At 39.5% G+C, this 21,296-nt stretch overlaps 1 protein-coding gene across 5 annotated transcripts in view; it reads left to right on the forward strand.

Moving 5' to 3' along the window:
* Nucleotides 1-20,718, forward strand: part of CMSS1 (cms1 ribosomal small subunit homolog) — a 243,329-nt gene extending 222,611 nt beyond the window's left edge. For all 5 annotated transcript variants that reach the window (XM_063350327.1, XM_063350343.1, XM_063350351.1 and 2 more), the window contains 9 exons: nt 1,065-1,165; nt 5,086-5,157; nt 8,817-8,946; nt 11,790-11,849; nt 12,532-12,634; nt 13,836-13,896; nt 14,767-14,854; nt 16,498-16,586; nt 20,015-20,718. In XM_063350327.1, the coding sequence (XP_063206397.1) occupies nt 1,065-1,165; nt 5,086-5,157; nt 8,817-8,946; nt 11,790-11,849; nt 12,532-12,634; nt 13,836-13,896; nt 14,767-14,854; nt 16,498-16,586; nt 20,015-20,098 (788 nt within the window). In that variant the 3' untranslated portion in view covers nt 20,099-20,718. The remainder of the gene's footprint in view (nt 1-1,064; nt 1,166-5,085; nt 5,158-8,816; nt 8,947-11,789; nt 11,850-12,531; nt 12,635-13,835; nt 13,897-14,766; nt 14,855-16,497; nt 16,587-20,014) is intronic.
* Nucleotides 20,719-21,296: the final 578 nt, after the last annotated feature.

The following is a 21,296-nucleotide window of genomic DNA, read 5'->3' on the forward strand; positions in this document are numbered from 1 at the left end:
CAATGATCAGGGAAGTAATTCAGTCCCCAGCAGAAACCTCTGTGTTTGAATACAACATCTTGAGCGCTAATATAGCACTATTAGAGGGAACTGTTGCTGTGGTTATTTTTTTTTCCACAAAAGTCTCACTGTAGATAAGAGATGAAGAAGAAAATGAGTAGAAACATCTTGATTTAAATAGTTTTCTTTCAAAACAAAGCCTTAAAAAAGGAAAGTCTCGTGGACATTCTGCTTAAACTTTGGGAATGGTGCCTTTGCCTAATTGTTACTGAAGTAAGAGACACACAGTTAAAATGTACTTGCGGAAAATATTTGCATATATTTTTATACAATAGGACATTATACCAATCTTGTAATTTCTCTGCTAGGTAATTGGTGTCAGTAAGGCATTTTGGGCTTTTAGATGGAGGCTGGGGTGGGTTTTGTGTGCATTTTTGCATGTGTTTGGTTTGGTTTATTTTTTTCCTTCCTTCATCTGCAAGACTTGTTTTAGTAGGAGGAGATGACTTATTCTGAAAGAAGTGTCAGCAAACTTAGCAAGAAAGATGTGTTTTTACAGTGATCCTATGAACCATAGTGCCATTAGTCTTCAGTACCAGTGCTATTGCTTGTTTTGGAGTCTAATGAGATAGGTCTCTAATTATATACGGTGACTGCAGTGCTGTGGATCCAAGATTATGTTTTACTTGCTTTGAAATACTGCAGAGAGATGTCAAGATGTAGTTTATCAAAAACATCTTCTTGCATTGTTCACTGCTTAGCTTAATTGAACGGAGGTTTTGGAAAGATTAGATATTTCTACCTGTGATGCTGCAGCTGGCCCTGACTGTGCAGCATTCCAGAAAGACAGAGAAATATGTTGCCTACTAGATGTAATACTGTGAAGAGGAGAGGAAACCTGGGATTTTTCTTAGAATAAATTTCAGATACCAGTGTTCTAAAATGATAAAAAATTCAATTACAGCTGTACTTATTGCCAGTCTTGAGATTGTAGTATTTTTTAATGCAAAGATAGGAGGTGGATTTGAAAAACAGTAACAAAACCCCTTCTTTTTTCTTATTAGATCCTTCAGATGATGAAGCTATTGAGAAAGCAAGTGATAGCAGGACAGCAATACATCAAGTTTCGGATTCCAAACCTGCTGTGACAAAGAAAAGAAAACAGGTTTGTAAGTTTAGCAATTGTGTAGAGCACAGAGATGATACTGTGTAGGGAAGCAGAGTCCCCTCTTATTCAGTAAAGGGACGCTTTTCTTCAATCTTTATCTGATCTGTTCATGTAATAAGATTGTTTTATTAAATTATTTTGCCTTATTTGGAAGTGATCGCATTCCAGTACATTTCAATAATAACGTCACTCTTGTGTTTTGTGAGTTGAGATTGCCAGGTGCGTCTCCTACAAAGTGACTGTCTAGTGATAAAAGCCTGGGTGGTGCCACGCAGTGTCCTCCCCTCTCTTCTTTTCCCTTTCCCTGCACACACGAGGTCTTGAAAGCGATATTTAAATGTTGTGCAGCATCTCTACCCAAGCATGTCCCCAGTGCAAAGTCCAAGCGAAGAAGAATTTAGATCTACGTGGACTGATGTTTTCATAGCCTTGCACTACTAAAAGCTTCCTTTAAAACCAGTAGGAACTGTGTTGTCAGCATTACATGGAATATGATAAGGAAAAGGCAGCAAAGTCTTTGACAGTTATCATCAGCCCAACTTGAGCAAAAAAGAGTCATCTAGAGGTCTGCTGATTTGAAGTCTCTTGTTTGAAAGTAAATTTCTTCTGCCTTCCTGATACCCTAAAGGAGAATCGACGGAATGGCTGTCAAAGAGCTCAAATGACTTTGGAAGCTATCTCTCCTTGAGGTTATGGATATTAATTTTGACCCCTAAGTCAACAGTAAATTCCCTGTGTGATGCCTGGGCAGTTGCCCAAGTGAAAACCATTTGCAGGGATGTTCTTTTTCTGTAACAGAGAAGTGTAAACAACACAGTAGCAATTACTATGCTTTTGGGTGTCTTTCCAAGGAGACCAAAGGTGAAGCAAGCCAACTATCTGAACTCATTCCACGTTTTGATTAGGAAAGAGAGGACCGAGCAATACAGGAGAAAGCTGTATTGCCTTTGTACGTGCTCTACTGAGGGCTGAGGGTGCTGGTGGAGCCACTTTTTATCACCATTACCTTCACTTAAGCATTTAGAACTAAGTTAAGACAGTTTGTGTGGAGGAGTTGCTTTGCTCTTTCTATGAGAACATCAGAAAGGATAACAAACACAGGTTATCCTGCCAAGGTGGACTGGGACTGCTCAGCTGTAGCATAACACCTGCCACAGCTCTTCCTGTTGTATAAAGAGTATCAGTCTGCATTTTGGAATTGGGTCATTTGATGTTTAGCCACAAAACTCCAGGAGGCAATGCTTTACGGGAGGTCAGCGTCATGGATGTATTATTGCATGTCTTTTAGCGCAAAATACTTGCAAAGTCAGATGTATTTACAGAAAGCTAGTAGTTTTTTGTTCTGGTGCATGTAACATAACCCGTTTTACTCATCCCTGCTTTATTCACAGGCTGGAAGCTGTTCTGCAGTGGACTTGGCACTTTAAAGCCAGTCAGAAGACAACGAAATAGAATTACAAACATTTATGTTTCTAGTCTGCAGGCTGTCCTCAGGCTTACAATGAAATGGCTAATTCGCCTCTAATCTGAATGACACGTTGATGTGTTTACTTTGTCACAAAATCCAAAAATCAGAGTATAAGTCTGACCTAGAATGGAAACTTTCACACACACGCAAGAATGTTTTCACTCTACATATGAATTTGCAGTCACTTGGCAACACGTAAAGAAAAAAAAAATTGTTAGAAATATAATACAGGAAATATTTTATGTTCTGCCTATGATTAATAAACAAGGAATTTATGATATTTTAGTTCATAAATCAATGGTCTCCACATAAATTTCCTGTTTTCTGCATTTTAAGAACTTCCATGTAAAAATAGCATAAAAACACAGCGCACAAGGGAGCCGTGTCAAGAACCAGTAGGTTGTCTGCTTTGTGTCTTGCATAAGAAAAACATGCAAATAACCTTTTGTTAATGGTGGCGTGCAAAGAGCTATTGAACGCGTAGGTAGGCAACTAACATTTGGATAAGGGTCAGAAGTTCAGTCTAGATCAGATGCCTAAATATTTCAGACTGCAGATCATCAAAGATCTGTAAGTTTACGGCTATTCACCACCATGAAGTTTCTCTTTTTGTTGTGGCATTAATGTCTGAATAAAGTGGACTTATTTTTGCTGGGTTAATAGTCTATTATGCCTAAATACATATAAATGCTGCTGTAAAGGAGATAGTTTTGAGTCTTAACATGCTTCTCTGAGGAAGCAAGGCTTTGACTATAACCCTCCTGTGTACTTCTGTTGCTGTTGAAAGAAAGGGTTACATACTGCCTTCGAAAATGAAGCCGTAGCATGTTGGTGAAACATCTGAATGAAGGGTTATCAGTGAGAAAATTTTGTTTCTCTTAGAGAAAATTTTTCAGCTCTGTGGCACAGCTTTATTTTCTTCTCATGCAGATACAAGTTGTGAGTGTTTACAGATTTATGTACAACAATTCACAATGTATATGAAGGAAGAAATGGGCCCAAAGTGAATGAGTGGCATTTTTCAATACGCTGAAAGAGTGGTAGCACTTTCTAGGATAGGGAACCATCATGTTCTACTGGAGGAAAGAGATTCAGGTTTGCCCCTTTTTGACTTTTTGTGTAGTACCTGTTGTCATGAAAGTGTCCTCCGGTTAAGAGAGGGGGGAGGGGGCAGTGCAAGGAGGGCTGAGAAAGGCTCGGATACTCTGAACTTCTGTTAGCTTTCCTTTGGTCCTCTTGGCCCTGTTGAAGCTGCCCTCACAAGGGAACAGAGGAGCAGCTTCTCTGACTTTCGACTGGGCTCCCTTTCCTGCTGATACTATTCTTCCAGGCTTTCCCCAGGGACCACCACTGGATTTGCTGTTCCTGAGCTTTTAATGCTCCGTGTGGTAAGACTTCTCCACAGTTTCTCACAGGAGCAAATTTTTCTAGCCAAATGCATCTTAGTATCAAGGGGCTTTTTCCTGCAGCTCAGCCTGTTTTCCCATTGCTCTTCATCAAGTCCCTTATTAAGCTCTAAAGTCCATCTTTGTAGATTAATTTGCGTTTCCATGAAGTGAAGGCAAAAGAAAAGCAAATTGCCGTGCTCAAAACAAGGAAAGCCTGTGCCTGTCTTCCTCCATTTTGGACAATTTTAGGTGGCTAAGGACAAATCCTAGCCCTGATTTATGTCAACAGGGGCTCTGGTACAAATGGACCAATTCATCCTGCTCACTCAGGCACAAAAGAGGGTTAATAATAGCAACATGTGTTGGATGAAGATTATTCTGAAATGCACCATGTATTTTTCTTGTGTGTATTTGACCCTGTCTGCTATGAGGAGACAAAGCAAGAATGGGGCAGAACAAATTTGAAACATGTTTTCCTAAATTTTGCATTACAAATGTAAAAGGAAATCCAGACCATGATTGTTTCCAATTATTCTTGCCCAGTTCAGTGGTACCTTTCACTGTGATGACCTTAGACACAGTTATTTTAGAGCAAAGTTTAGAAAAAAAATCACACAGTAATGTTAATGTTATATATATAAAAAATAATGTTAATGTATTTTTATATTAAAAATATAAAGTTTGTGAAAGGTTTTATTCATTTTTTCGTCTTGATTTTTTTTTAAATGTATCAGAACCTGCTTTTCACCATTTTATGGAATTGTGACTGCAACCTGTATGTTTCAATTTTCTTTTTTTTTATTCCCCTCTTGGTTATAGCAACATAGATCTCAATTCCAAAATCACTCTGGATATACGTAACTGTAATATTTTGATCCCTTCTACAGGCAAGGAAGTTTGGTTTTGTTTGTTTTTCCCTAACCCAGCCTTATACTTTCTATATCCCCTCTTGCCTCCCTTTGGTGACTTTTTTTTTTCCCCAAGGTGAACAGATGCCTGATGTTGAATCCTTTTTTCTTACCTTTTTTTTTTTTTTTTTTTTTTTAATATGTGCTTTGCAGCCTACAGAGTGTTTTCTAAGTCAGCCTGAAGAAAAACAAGAGAGCACTGTAAAGACAAAGAAGAGAAAGAAGGTATGAATGTCCTAGAGTGTGTTTGGGGACTGGGCAGTGGGTGTATGTGCTATGACAAGATGCAGAATTGGGACAACCCTGTGACGATGAGAAGTAATGTGGTCATAATGTTGCAGCCTCTTTTAGAGAAGAATAGAAATTCCTACTTTTTTGACTTCACTCAAAATACGCGCTCCCAACCTGAACTGTGGCATTGTGTCTATCCTCTGCTCAAGGGTTGTATATGTCTACGCCCCACTTGCAAGTGTTGCACACCAGGAAAATGGAACTGCCTCAAAGAAAGGTGGAATTTCAGTTGCTGGAGAATCTGCCCCATTTCAGTGGTGTGGTCAGGCTCCAGCTGCTGTTAGGTCTTTTGAGCCAAGAACTGTCCTTGTTCACTCTTCTCATAGCATAAGTATATAAATAAATACTCTGTATTGTCCCTCTGGCCATGCTCCATCTTCACCTTCAACAACAAACACACTCTGCAGTCTAGATGGAAATTATATGGCACCAGGCAAGTTAATTGTCTTTCAGGACAGACTGTAAATAGTTGGCTCCCTCATAAGGCTGAGAGGTGGCCTTTTTATATTATGTCAGGCCTCTTAATCATCCAGGGAATGGGAAGAGGGAAGAGTGGGATTTAGCTTTAAATGCAGCTCTGGCAGAAATGACCGCAGTACTTGTTCTACTGCTGCCAGATTGAAAGCATCCCATGACAGAGACTGGTGAACCAGACCTAACAAAAAGACCCCGTTCTCAGACAAACAATAGGCGCTTAGTTACACCTTTGGTTTCAGTGGAGCTAGGCCACTAAGTTGACACACACAGCCTGTCAAAAAATCCATCAGGAAATATTTATCAGGTTGATCTATGGGTTCCAAACAAAGTGCTTTCTCCAAAAATAAGGAAAAGCGGGGGGATAAAACCCTTTGCTTTTAAGCATCTGGAATGAATTGGAAGAAAAATAATAAAACTTCCTGCATGAGGAACGTATCCCCACAGCTCTCCTTCAAGGAAGAGAGTTTGCTCAGGTGTCCTTGCTCTTGCTCTTATGGAATTTCTCGTTAGTATCAGGCTTCTCCCCTCTAGAGTGCCATAATTTTCCTGAAGGAACCAAGTGGCGCAACGAATGATGTAATGATCCTGTGGAACGACACCTTAAGCTGAATTACCAAGTAAAATGAGACTGATAGTTCTGTCTTGCTGTCTGCTAAATCAGAGGCTACCAAATGTGGGTCACTTAAGAGGCAGGTTGTGGGGCTGGAGAAGAGCTTTTGTGTGGTCAATAAGAAGAACAATGAAGAGGTTCGATTGTGGGCCTCACGCAAAGGCGGTGTGTGTTGCAAGTTGGCCTCTGGTCGTTCTTTGGGAAGACAGTTGTTGCATGGCAGAAAAATACAATGGTGCTAAATGAGGGTGAAACTTGGGAAGGAATGCTGCAGATTCAGGCACTGCAAAAACCTGCCAAACAGCCAGACATCCACTGGCAGGTCTTCTGGGGACTGCAGAAGGCTTTGCGCCAGGCCAAAGGCAGACTGAGAGTAAGGCATAAGCACTTCATATCCACGTATCATAGAATCATAGAACTTGTTGTGTTGGAAGGGACCTTTAGAGATCACCTAGTCCAAGCCCCTGCAGTAAGCAGGGACATCAACTAGATCAGGTTGCTCAGAGCCTCGTCAAGCCTGACCTTGAATGTCTCCAGGGATGGGGCCTCCACCACCTCTCTGGGCAACTTGTGCCAGTGTCTCACCACCCTCCTTGTAAAGAACTTCATCCTAATGTCTAAACTAAACCTACCCTGCTCTAGTTTAAAGCCATTGACCCTCGTCCTATCGCTGCATGCCCTTGCAAACAGCACCTCCCCGTCTCTCCTGTACCCTTTAGGTACTGGAAGGCCGCTATAAGGTCTCCCTGGAGCCTTCTCTTCTCCAGGCTGAACAACCCCAACTCCCTCAGCCTGTCCTCGTAGGAGAGGTGCTCCAGCCCTCGGATCATCTTCGTGGCCCTCCTCTGGACCTGCTCCAACAGGTCCATGTCCTTCTTGTGCTGAGGGCTCCAGAGCTGGACGCAGTACTGCAGGTGGGGTCTCACCAGAGCAGAGTAGAGGGGCAGAATCTCCTCCCTGGATCTGCTGGCCATGGTTCTTTTGATGCAGCCCAGGATGCGATTGGCCTTCTGGGCTGCAAGCGCACATTGTTGGCTCATGTCCAGCTTTTCATCCCGCTGTCAAAGATTCATTTGGGGTCTTGCAGACACACAGCTGGCTTTTAGCAGAGGTGAAAGAGGCAGTGGCCAAAGTGGCAGATGGCCGGGAGAGGCAGGTGCCTACTTTGCCTTTGCTGTGGGGTGGAGTGGCTTCAGCAGCCCCTGTATGGCCTTCTGCCCCTTATGCCGCCGTTATGGGAGTGTTTGGGGTGTATTGGGAAAGGTGGAGTGGTGAGGAATGGAAGAGAAGGAGGGTGTGGGTGCTGGGATGGAGTGAGGGAAAGAGGGATGGAAAAAGATCTGTCCCTTACATTGAAATTCCTGCTACAGCTCTCTCCAAAATTTCCATTGATCTTTGCTGCCCTAGACCTTAGCCTGCTGAACTTGCACTGAAGGTACCCACCATCGCTCCAAAGCTGTCAAAAATGCTTCCAGGCCCACCTCATCTCTCTCTGAAATCTCACTTTGCCATGCAGCTGTATATGCTGTTGCTCCGTCCTAACCACGCTCTCTTGCTCCTTTTCGCTTCTAGGCTAATGCTGCCATGCGTCCTGATGAAGGCAAGTTCAGTTTGGCTTACGCAGCTGAGAAACCTTGAGCTGGCCTTTCACAAATGAGTCACTTCTCAGTGAGAACAAGAGAGGCTTCACATTCTGGCTGTTCTCTCCAGGCTGGCTCTATCCTTGAAAATTTGCTGTTTTCTTAAATGATGGCAGATCATTCAGAATAATGGGAATCCTGGACTATTCTACCCCCATGACCCATTTAATTGTGGGGAAATATACAGCAACACTTTCACTTCAGTGAAAATTCAGACCTGTTATTTGCTAACATTCCTAAGGTGTAAAACACAATAATTATGAACTCATGTCCAGGCTCTACAAATTATTAGTTTGGTTTAAAAAATTATACGTTTTGGAAGAACAAAGCAGCTGCTGAATTCTTTCTGCTTGACTTCTGGTTTTGTGAGCTTTTAACTCATTTTCATCACACTTGTGTGGTATTCTGTGAACATAGCTAACCATCTTTCCTTCCAAAAGATAGATAGTTACCCTGTCTTAATCAAAATATAACCAAGATTTATATAAACATGCAATTCCTGTTGTTATACTTTAAGACTAATAAATTAAAACAAATGATGACAAAACCCTGAATTTTTGAACTGATATTTAAGTGTAACAATAGCAAAACTCACAAAACCAGCTTTCAGTTATGTTTTTTTTACGGCAGCATTTCAGGTGAGTGCACAAGATTTTTTGTCTTCAGGCTCACAGACAATCTCATCAAAGTATCTGAACTTGCGTCTGAAGTCTGCATCCCCACTAAAGATGAAGGGAATCTTGTCCTATTGTAAGATGTTTTTCTAATTAAGCTATAATTAAGCCAATGTAATTGTATGAAGTTATGGAGGCGAAGAGCAGAAATTAGAGAAATGCCATACTTACCCATTTTACTTGTTTTTTTAGAAAAAAATTTCTGATATTCTGGAAAAATCCACTCCAAAACCTGGCGTCCCTGCGGATCTACAAAATCTCCTTAGTCAACACTTTGGTGAAAACCGTTCAGTGATTGAAATAGAGGAATTAAAGCTGTCAGGTAACTTATCCTACATGTAATATATAAAGAATGGGTTTTTGGTGTTACTGTTGAGTTCTTTTTCTGCAGAAGAAAAAGGATTTTAGGGACAGGTTTTGAGTTGTACTTTTTTATGGAAATACTTTCTTATACTGTATATTAATTTGCTGTTTAAGTATAGATGTTAGTTTCTTCAGAATAAATGTGAGGTTTCTCGGAATTACATAAATGAAAAGAAACATTGTTTAAATGTGTCCTTTTACTATAAAGTAGTCATTTCAGGAGCTTACTTTTCTAACAGAAGTTATATGATTCCTAATAATAGCTTCCAAAATGCTAACTGGGAGAACGAAGATGTATTTTGTTTCGGGGACTATCTGAGCCGATCCGGATGCATAATAGGAGGGCTGACAGGAGTAGACAAAGAAATAATAAGACATCATTCTGATGTGGTTGTGAGATGTTGAACGCAGTGTTTTTTCAGGGAGTGGCATGAAATGAGATGGTGGTTTTGGTCCAAGTGTAAAGTGACTGAGTTTTAACCATGATGAGGACCCTCTTGGTTTCCCATATTCTGTCTCCAGTTAAAAGCCAGTGATAGAAAAGGCAAAGCAGGACAGAGCAGGTTTAGCTTCTGTCACTTGGAGGTTACATTGCAGATGGAGGCAGCATTGAACTTCTCTGCCTCTTACTCTGCAGATAAAGAGGCACTGTCATTTTCTAGGCACTATTCATTATTTGTTGATGATGCTCATGAAGAGCAAACGGCCTGGTAACTAACCTGCATACATCTTTGATATTTCTTGAATTTGAACCTCTGGTGTTAGTGACCTGTGGCCAATATAGGAGGCTTCTAGCCCAGCAGTGGTTGGTTTCTTTTAATGTTTAAGCCTGTCTTTCTATATAGATACTCTCCTCCTTAACATCCGTGATTATAGGCTGACCCTTCTTTATTTCTATGGGGCAAGTTCAGCTTTCTTGTTGAATCAAGAAAACCTGGAGAAGTCCCACATATATTGCTTTGAAAAGGTTGTGTTAAATATCTTTAGACCTTTAGGTTTTTTAGCAAGTAATAAATTGCTTTGGTTTCTTTCTTATTAAAAGAGCCCTTTGGGCTAGTGAAGTGACCCATTTTCATATGGATTGGTTCTTGGGTTGGATGGAGATATTTTTTCTTTCTTTTTGTGCTGGGAGTTGGAGGCTTGGAGTGCCAAGGAGTTCATGAACTTCTACAGCTGTCATTCATGTCAAAGCACTGAGCAAATAACAAGCAACTACTTGGAGTTGTGTGTTCTCGTTAACTGACACGGTGCAGGTCAGGTTTGTAGTCAGCAGGGTCTCTTGCTGCAGTCTGGAGCTATGCGTTCCCTCCCCCCCCGCCTTTCTGAAACTTTAATTTAAAATTGTTGTTAATGCTCCAGTGTTGCTGGACTGTTGGTGAAAAATCAGTGACTGAATCTCGTGTCCTTTAGAAACCGTCTTTCGGATTGTTCAGTCATTAATGAGACAATGTATTCAGAAGAACAAAACAGCAAAGATATTTTACCACTGTGAGGAAAGGCCAATGGTGGGTGTGAAGAGCTCTCCTATTACCACCAAATGCTTACGGAAGGGTAGCCCCTGCCCTTCCCCACCAGCATCAAGTGCATCTTTTAAAAATGATTTTAAAATCATTTTAAAATCAGCTGCTGATCTTTCAGTTGTACACATTCATTCCGGTTGGAGCTCAAGTCCCAGTAAATGTCAGTCTCTGTATTTAATAGAAGGGATTAGTGCAAATCAAAAGTTTTTAGCAAGACAATGCTCATTAAATGGAAGATAGCAGAGATGGAGAGTGGCTATGCTCAAGAAACTACACAGGCAGGACTTCAGCCAGGCATCAGCTACAAACCAAGTTTGTCACACTGTGTGTTCCAGTGGAAGTCGTGGATTGATGTTGCCAGCATTAGCACAGTGTGCCGTCCCTGTGAACATGAATAATGTCTGTAAGGAAACCTCCTTAATTTAGTTAAAATATATCAGCAAACATGTCATTCCATAGACAGGCACTCTGAGGTGCTCTTCTTCATGCATTTTTTTAGATTATCTAATTTTAATCGCCGTTTTAAGAACTTAGGCTTTCTATATAGATGCTGGAGAAAGGAAAGGCCTTCCAAAAAACCTGTTAGGACCTTCTCTTTCTTCATTGCCTCTATATGAAGCTTAAAGTTAAACGGCATGTCTGCCACAGAGTGCTTTTAAGACTTACTAGTTAACACAGTGACTAGGTAAAAGCTACACGCTTAGTGGGAAATGAAGGAAGAGGAAGGCATTAAAATGCAGTGTAACTGTTACCATTAGAGTTGATAGAATTAGGTAGATTAACACAATATGAAAGGCCAGAAAGAGGAACTAACTTACTTGCAGGTAGATTGTTGGTAGGTTCTTGCATTTACACAGCATGAATTGTTCAGGTGATCTAAAAATGTATTCCATTGTAGGTAGATTGGAGGAACAGTCTAGCAGGTTAATTGTAAGGCATTTGGCTAAGATTTTTGATTGATTGTGGCAAAGACATAGGAAAACTTGCTTTAAAATATGTGATCATACCTGCACAGTCGTGTATTCAAAGTTTCATGTTGGGAGAAAAGAAAGGAATTGCAATTGAGTTGAGAGATGTTACATTCATTGATTTATCCAATATAAAGCTTCTTGTATATGAGGTATACATTAATCTTTGTTTCACAAATGATAATTTATTGATGGTGGATTTTAACACAGTTTTGAATTCATCAGTATAACTAGTGGTTATGCTGCAAAAATATGTATTCCTTTTGCTGTTAAAAATAGATCAATGAAAGTATTTTTTCCTTTTATGTTTTCAGATTCCTGTTTTTTGCCAGCCAATGATCTCACCCATAGTTTTTCTTCATACCTGAAAGAAAGTGAGTTGAAATGTTGAATGAGATGAAAGCTGTATGAAAAAATTGTTGACGTAATAGTATTGCAGTTTTTATCTGCACCTCCAAATATTTTTAATTATGAAATATTAATAACTTTAAGGATTATTTTTTTTTCATGACAGGTCTTGTTTTTCTGACTCTTTTTTACTCTATCACTTTTTTGTATCAAAATGTTTTAGAGTTTCTTTTAATTGCTAGGGATTATTTGTCAGTAATTTATTGTGGCTTCATAAGTAGGTGTATGTATTGTCCTGCAGTAAAAATTCTGCAGCTGTCCACTGACATGAACTAAGAGAATTTTTATTCTCTTATATTTATATAGAAGTTCTGGTCTGGTAAATACATCTTTTCAATTGGTTTTCTCTGATACAAATTACCGTATGTGGGAAATGAAGACAATGCACTTCTCGTCTTGCAAACCATTGATTCTTAATGCTTATCTAATTTGTTCAGTTATGTGATATTTCTGTACTTTATTTATTTTGGGCATTTTATTTTCCAATTTCTCAGCCATGACTAAATGTAAAAGTGTTGCCAGAGATCCAGACCTCATAGAAGTCAGTATGTGTGTTCTTGCTGCTGGCTACCATTCATCATGTAGTCTTGTAATTTAAAATTGCGGCATGTAGTACTTTGTGTGTGTACATGGGCTTTTTCATTGCAGTCTGCCCTAAGTGGGCAAAACTCCGTAAAAACCACAAGGAGAAGAAGTCGGTGGTGATGCTGGTTATCTGCAGTTCTGCCCTTCGTTCCTTGGAACTCATCAAGTATGTCGATAGCAAATGCTGTGTTGAGGTTGGCAGTCAGTCAGAGGTTTTGTCTTGGAACCACAGACATAAAGGCAAAACTGGGACACTGTCCTCTGCTAGCCAACAAATTCACTGACTCAAACTGATGCAATATCCCTTGCTTCTTTAAACTGTGGGAGTGTGGTGTTTGGTTTTAGACTGAAGTAACACTTAGTACTTCAGTTGCATGGAAGTGCTATTTTTGTTTAAAACCAAAAATAAAGTGTAACCAATTTGGGGGGAAACATGCAACATGTTATACTTGGGAACAGAGTAAACCCGTAAAGCATCACGATCCACCACCAGAAATCGTGACTTTGCACCAAAGACAATGAGGACATGGCGTTCCAGGGCCTCAAGTGCCAACAACTGTGTCTGGCCTGAGTGCCTCCAGGTCCATGTCCATGTTCTCAGCTGGCTCAGGCTGGCAAAACAGCTGTGCAGAAATTACCATCTGAGACTTGGGTGGGTTTTATATATACACAGTTGTATATAAACCTTTAACTTTGCACAAGAGAAAATCTAAAATTTGGTGCACTGCAAAAAAACATGCAGAGAAAGCTGTCTTAAATGACATTCAGTAAGTACTGCTTGATTAATACAGAACACAGAATAGTCAGTGCGTGCCAAAATGGAGTGTCAGAAAAACAAGTCAGGTTTTTAGACAAATTAGTTTTGGTTAACTGGATTGTGGGCAATCTCTGCAATAACAAAGCCTGTGGCAGCCTAGATTTTCCCAGCAGCCACATTGCAGGAAGATGCTGTAAAATGTATATTCGTCCATACACGGATCTTTCATTTGTTGTGCACGTATGTGCATGTTCATTCACACCTGTATCTCAGTAACTGAGATGTTTTTTAATTAGAATTTGGTGATCAGTCAGTTTTGAACTAAGTTAGCTGTGAAAGCACAGGCCATAACTTTTAAATATTATCTGAAAAGCTATCTAAACAATGTTGCCCCTACTGATATCTGCTATTGTGTTTGTCCAGTTGTTGATAGCTGTTGATCAAGTAGCAAACAAGAATGTACATAGTGTTCAAAGTACAAGCAGGGGTCATTGGGGAACTGTGGGTCTCAAGCAAATTGAGAAATGCCAGCTAGATTTGCTTTCCTTCTGTGTGGTCTTAATCCCAGCCCTGATGCTTGCATTTCCTTTTTCAATTTTTTTATTGCTAGGTCAATGACAGCATTTAAAGGAGACTGCAGAGTTCTCAAGCTGTTTGCAAAGCACATAAAGGTAAGAAAGCTGCAAGGGCATTTTGATAGAACAGCTAACTAGTGTCATACCATTTTCTTTTTAAAGCATTCAGCAATAGCTCCTTTCATTAGAGCGTTCCTTTCTCTAAGTAAAGCTTCCTTTGGTAGCCTATTGTTGCAGTTTGACAAATACTGACAAACAACATCTCTAGTGGCTCTGATGCAATCCTGTGCAGAATGTAGATGCTCATGCATGTGCTATGTTTTAAAGATGTCCCATATTCCTTTCAGGTCCTCATTCAAGTGGCTTTTGCCTGTTTAAATAGAAGGCTCACACATATAGGTTTGTAGAAGCAAACTATACCGGCACCCATATTTGCATTCTGTCAATTGGATGCCTGAATACCCAACATCCATACCTGTTGGAGAGCAGAAATTACAGGGATGTTGGAAGTAATGAGCATACATTTGGCCTTTGATATAATCACTGCCAAACACACAAATGTCACTTGCTTTATTTCACCCTTTTTCAGTGTCTCCATCTTGAAGGAGTGCTAATTCACTTTGTCAATTTTCCAGATATTTCCAGAGACTTTGTTTAAATGCTGAAGGAAGGATACTGTTCTCACCTGCAGAAATAGTTGGTGCAATAGCAGATTTTTAAAGCTGAAAATGACTGAACTTCTTGAGAAGTGTGATGCCCAGCTGGCTGTTGTATTTCTTAAATTTTCTCTCAGGTAGATCAGTTTCACAGTTTGAAAGATGAATAGCATTTGTTACTTGATGGTATTCTAGAAAGAGATGCTATGAGATCTTGAATTTATGTCCAGCTCTTTGAGGAGAAAATTTAAAACAATCATTTGAGTTTGTGTTTTTTTCACTATGGTTTGTCTTTCTCTCTTCCAACTAGATCAAGGAACAGATGAATATGTTGGAGAAAGGCGTGTTCCATATTGGGGTTGGAACTCCTGGGAGAGTAAAAGCACTGGTGGAGCAAGGTAGGAGAACAAGAAGGGATTTCTCCATAGGTATATTATTCTTGGTCTCTTGAGAAAAAAGACTTCAATTGTTTTTTGAAGCGCTTAGGTTAAACATGAATCTGTGGATTTGGATACCAATCTGTAATGTTCTATTTCTCCGATTCTACTGTGTCAGTCTAAATGAGGTCAGGATTGTAGCAGTTGCTTGTATGATCACTTTAATCTAGCATAAATCAGTATTACCAGAGAAAGGCAGAGTAATACTTGCCCCCTTCCCAGGCCCCCCCAGTCAGTGCCCACTTATTCCCCCTTCCTGCTTCTTGTGCTAACCCAAGAGTCTGCTTGGCAGCTCAGTGAACTGATCCAAATTAGGTCTGATCCCAATTAAAACAAAACCAGTGTGCACACAAAATCAGGTAATGAGCAGGCAGAGGTGGGGGACTTCCTCTTTTGGCAGGAATACTGATTTATGCTGACTTGAGAGTGATTGCAAAACCATGATGTAAGATTTAAAGCTTCAGGAAACCAAACACTGCAAGTAAATCAAGAGGAAATAATGGCAGAAGTCATTGTATCATATGTCACTCTGAGCTTGGGGTAAACTTTTGTGAGCGGTGAATAAAAGATCTGCTTGCTGATTTGATTTTATTTCTGATTTGCCTGTAATGAAATTAATTATGCTGTATAAATCTCCTTTTCACAAATTTTGAGTAGTTTTTCTTGCTCAGTAGACATTATGTATACAAAGAAAAACAAACAACAAAATAACAAGATGATAAGGTGATTCTTTCCATTCCTCTTTCTAAACACTGCTTTTCTCTGACTCTGTTTTCTTTTTGTCAGAGACTGGCTGTGAATAGGGACTCTACCACTCCTTCCAAAAGAGGGTACAGGAATAACATAATTTTGTTTCTTCCTGTGCCCTATACACCAACATTAAGTCATTACTGCTCAGCATATCAGCACATTGCCACGTTAGATGGGGCAGTTTATAGCAGGGGCACAAGGTGTATCATCTTATCCTAAAGTCTAGTCCTTTTCTTACACCTTAATGTTGCAGTGCCAGGTCACTAGAGAATGGAGAGGAGTCAAAACTGATATGAAAAATTGTGGACATCGTGTAGAAGACCAGAGAAAAAATAGGCAAGAGCTGGAGGGTCGGTTCAGAAAGGATCTTTTCTTCTTTCACCACCATTTGTTTGGAGGATAAAGGAATTCTTCAGCAGCACCACTGACCTGATTCACATTCACATAGCACCCAGTCCTGTAAATTGCTAAACACTGTCAGTTCCCATTAACAGGATTTTTCAGGCTAGGGTCCTTGTAACTACCAGCTCCTCATCAGCTGTGGAAATTCAACTCCTGTGGTTTCAACAGGAGGAAGCTTGAGGAATTATTTTCTGGCAGGATGTTAGCTCTTGACAAGCCTGGCAACAGTAGTTGTTCTGCTTTTGTGTTTATCTTCCAAAAAGGCATGGGATTATGTGGTTAAGGGGGTTTGCAGTGTCACTGCATTAGTTTTCCAACCAGCGAATGTAGTACTTAAGTGTTCAAAGATTAGTTTCCTTGGGAACAGACAGCAAAAGATGTAAAAGCCAAAAATCATTTTGATAAGCACATGTTATATTGTCTCGGTAGTAAAATTTATGTTGTCTTTTTAGATGGCCTGTGCTTGAACTCCACAAAATATATGATTCTGGATTGGAACTGGAGAGATCAGAAACTAAGGAGAATGATGGATATCCCTGAGGTACTGTATAAGCACCTGTATATATTATATTCTGTGTATTCATAACTTCTGATTCTAGCGTCCAGATCTTGGTCCGTAAGGTTTTATTTCTGTAAAACTGACTTCAGTGGTCTAGAAACACAAAGAAGTCAACATTTCACTAGTAAGTCTGGACTCTCAGGTCTCAAAATTACCTCCTGAGGAAGACTTTTTTTCCCTTTTTGTTGCAAGTCACAGGTGTGAGATCTGTGGCTGTGCTGTGAATTTCTCCTGTTTATGCTAGAAGGTTATTCTACCTGTTCCTATCAAGTTCTCTCAGTAAGAGGACTTTGTGCAAAAGTTTCCTCAAACACTAAATAAAACTTGGGAGAAGCATTTATTTGTCTCCATCTGAGAGTAACAGAACTTCTTGTGCGTAAATCTACAGGTTTTTTGGGTGTGTGTGTGTGTTTTTTTGGCAAGAGGTAGGATGCAAATTGTGTAGAGCTATCCATCAGTTGAAGACTCCTTTTAAGATAATTCCCCATTCTTTTCAATTCTATAATCCACTTTTCACATTTACTGCTGTGACAAGGCGTGTTTACCAGATGCTCTGGGGCATCAGCTGGTATTTAGCTAGCAGAGAGTGGAAGAGGCAGATTCCTCCACCAGTCATTATTAAAAAGCTCCCAGTTTCCTGCACGGTGTTCCTATTTTTCTGCACATTTAGAGCAGGCCGATATGCGGAATCTCCAGGGATAAAGAACTTTCTGTGCATATAAACATTAAGCTGTTTCACAAGTGAAACAAATTCTCAGCCATTAATCCTTCTCTGCACTTGTCTGTATATTTGAATGTGCTGTATTTTACAGTCCCACATACACAAAGATACACGTTCCTAATAATCTTGGGTAAAGTGCCCCGCAAAAAATATACTTTGCAGAAATGAAGTAGCAAAAAAAAAAAAAAAACCAAACCAGCTTTGCTTTTTGAGGCAAGGAGGCTCCCTCTTGTGGTTTTTTTTGTACAGTGCTTGCACTTACCTGTAAGTTTTTTTAAAGAAGGGATAACATGAATTCATGGACATATTAGCACAAGACAGTAGTATAAAAGATGCTTATTGCAGTGGGATGGATTTTTTTTAAGTCAGCTGAAGTAAATATACATGCAGTAGACTATAGGTGATCCACCTCAAAAAACTGAAGATTATGTTGCTAATATTTGATTTTGGGCTATTGCAAACCTGAGCTATCCCTGTCAGCTCCCTGTAGGTAGCATCACAGCATTTCTGCATGTCTGTCTAGGAACATGGGCCAAAATTTGTGAATCCAGCTGTATTTTATCAAGGGAAAATCTTAAGGCTATCTTAACATCAAGATGTTAAGGCTTAGTTCAAGTTGAAACCAAGTAAGAAAGAATGTTACGCCTTCATAGATAGCATTAGCACAAGGAATAGATGTGTGATTACAGAATAGTGAATATGTGATTTCAGAAGAGGCTTCAAAACTGCATTTTATACAGGTGACACAACATACAGAAAGGTTTTTGGCATCTTGAGCTAAGTAAGTGGAGCATCTTGCAGCTATTTGTCCTGCTGCAGACAGCAGGCAGATTCCTGAAAGTTATTTGTAAGGAATGTCAGTAAAAAAAATAAAATATATTTAAAAAAATATAAAATATGCCCAAATAATGTTTTTGAGGTAAGGCATCTTAACACAGTAGAAACCAAGGGGATGTTTTGGCAACTTGCAGACTTGAAATATGGAATACAACCTTCGTAAGCAGAGGATATTACACTCCTACTTGTATAAAAATTGTCAAACACATGCTAAGACTAGTCATAAGTTTTCTCAAAGAAGAAAGGAATTACAGTACTGAAAACATAATTTAGCGCATTGGTAGTTTGATGTACTCATTTCTTTCATCCCATATTAGTTGTGGAGGCAAAATTCTACCCTTAAAATGGGAAATGAAGCATACTGACCCATTTTCAGTACAAACTTCAGTTGTCCATAATTTCTTTGCATATTTAAGGTACTGCATTACTAGATTTCATTGTAGTTACACCAGGAAGCAAGAGCAGGTGGAAGCACATGTTCATTCTACTTGCTGTTTTTGTACTCACCAGATGTTCAGTGGAGAATTATGTACACAGTGGTATATTCTGATATATATATGAATTTAAAAACACATGAATCTTCCCACGTGACAGTCCTGTATCCCATCATATCCACATAATGGACAGTGCCCTCATCCATTGCTCTTTCACTAACCTTAACATCTCATTAGTTAACGCTGTTGGATTTCTTTTCTCTTTCTGTGTCTCCCACTTTATTCATCCCAAACAATGGAGAGAAGAAAATAAAAAGAAAGCTCATAGAGAACCCAGAGGTGGGGTGAATGAGTTTATCAGTCTCTGTCTTGGCACACTTGGTTATACCAAAGCTTAAAGGGTTAAATAAAAATTGATTGTATACTTTCTGATCTGACCAAAGGACAAGCTTCCCACTTTGAAAGCTTTGTGTGTAGAGTGATGGCAATAGAGAGCTGTCTCGTCTCCTCAGATTGCTTGTTTGTAAGATTCAAATGCAGTTTTTTCAACAAAAACCAATATTGTATTGTCTGCAAACAATACAAACACTGAGCCTTGAGTAAGTTTGAAAATACAGAAAGTTTAAGTTTCGAGCTTCGTGAAACTAAAAACGTTTGTAAGAAATGGTCTTGTGATAGAAAGACAACTGTTTTCACCCTTGCATACCACATCCAGTGTGGAATAGAGAGTCATCAGACTTTCTCACATCATTTATTCCTGTGCAAAGTGGAGGCACAGATGGATATAATCCCAAGACAAAACCTGCAGTAAAGTTATTCGCAAGTGGAAAGAGGAAGCTGTAAGGAGACTCTGAACGAACCACAACGATAGAGAATCTTGTGTTCCTGCTGAAGTATGTAGTCAATATTTACTCTTAAGTACCTTTGTCTTTTATTTTCAGATAAGTAATAAGCTACAGCCATATCCGTGTTATAAACCAAAGTACTTTGCATGCAACACCTGTAGACCTGACCTTCATGCTCACTTTCATTCAGGTGTCTCAGACACAGACAACGCTGTGGCTGTTGCAGTGCAGTACTGCCTTTGGATCACTTGATACCGGTCGATACTCTGGAAAGTCCTGTAGGATTTTGCTGCCCAGGATGGACCCCGCCTTGCTGTGGCATGCTTTATCCACGCCATACCAGTGACAACTTTTCTGTAGCCATGTTAGATGGAACTTCACGAGCCGTAGTTGTACTTTAGGATTGCAGAGCAAATGCTAGATATTTTATAAAATGGAATCATTCTAGAGCCCAGGACCTTGTATGATTCATGTCTAGTCCTATAGTAAGGTGCCCGAGTAAAGAAAAAAAGGTATTTAGCCAAAGCATTATCAGTAACTTTTGATGATTTCTTTGATTTTTGTTTTCTTCAGATAAAGAAAGAAACAATTGACCTACTGGAGATGAGTATTATAAAGCTGTGCAGAGAGGGGACTGTGAAGCTCGGACTCTTTTAATGGTTTTACCAACAAGGAAGTAATTTTCAGCTGCATTTTAATATTATCCTGTCTGCAATTGGCAAGTCATTAACAGGTGATGGAATCAAGAATTTTGACTTTTCAGAGGTCTATCAATACAGAAAGAATGCATGTTGCAACTGTTTCTGAGTCTCCTTTTCTTCTAATAATAAAACAGAAGTTTTGTTTGTGATTTTAGTATGGTTTTCATTACAGGAACAATGTGATACTGAAATTAGAGTTACATTGCATTCACCTGATAGATTTACTACTATATGTTACTTTTAAGACTTTGAAGATGAGCAAACGTGGGTGTGAAACTCTTTGTACAACTCAGTTCTCTGTTATCTCTCTCTGCTGTCCCAAAGGAGACGTTTACTTCTCTCACGAGAGCGGTAATCTAGTTCTTGCCTTCGAGGGTCTTTGAAAATGTATGAATGTCGGTAATTTGTCAAACGGTATTTTTCACCTGTCTGTTCTAGAGCTGGCCAAATGCTATTTTTTTGGTATTACATGATAAATTTACTGTATATCGAGACTTTATTTTGGTTAAACTGTTGAAGTATGCAAAAAATATTCTTCTGTTTGTCCATTTAAATTAAAAGGAGATGATCTCTGGGTGATTCTTTTGTCATTGTGGTTAGTAGGGAATGGATGGATTTTTTTTCAGAGGACAAGATGAACAGAGGTGAGCAAATCGTCATCATCTTGGAAAGCCATTGATCCAAATCAGACGTTCTGAGAATTAGTTGCCCTTTTGTCATAAAAAACAGGTCACCTTTTTACAACTTTAAATTGAATCTGAATCAACAGCAATGAATGTAGTAGGTTAAGAAAATTGGTTTTGTCTTCCAAAGCAATGTTTTCTGTCCAGTGCTGTCTCAGCCCCTGCAGTACTCCCCAGTGGCATCCAGTGCAATTGGAGTAGAGCTCCTTTCATTGTACGCCATGCCTGTTAGCTGGGCAGCTATGGAAGTGAAGGGAGAAGAAATAATGCGTCTGAGATTACACAGAAATTCCAGTATAGCTGACGGTATCCCTGCAAATTAATAAGACATAAAATGTCCTACTGAATTGTGGTGCAGTAAAAAGCATACATTTAAGCTTTTCCAGGAGCCACGAACTGGACACCCTGACCAAAGTACACAATTGTTTGATTGGTACACACTGATCATGGGGATCCAGGCACAAATATAGA

Source organism: Chroicocephalus ridibundus, chromosome 1 (genome assembly GCF_963924245.1).
Source record: "Chroicocephalus ridibundus chromosome 1, bChrRid1.1, whole genome shotgun sequence".
NCBI lineage: Eukaryota > Metazoa > Chordata > Aves > Charadriiformes > Laridae > Chroicocephalus > Chroicocephalus ridibundus.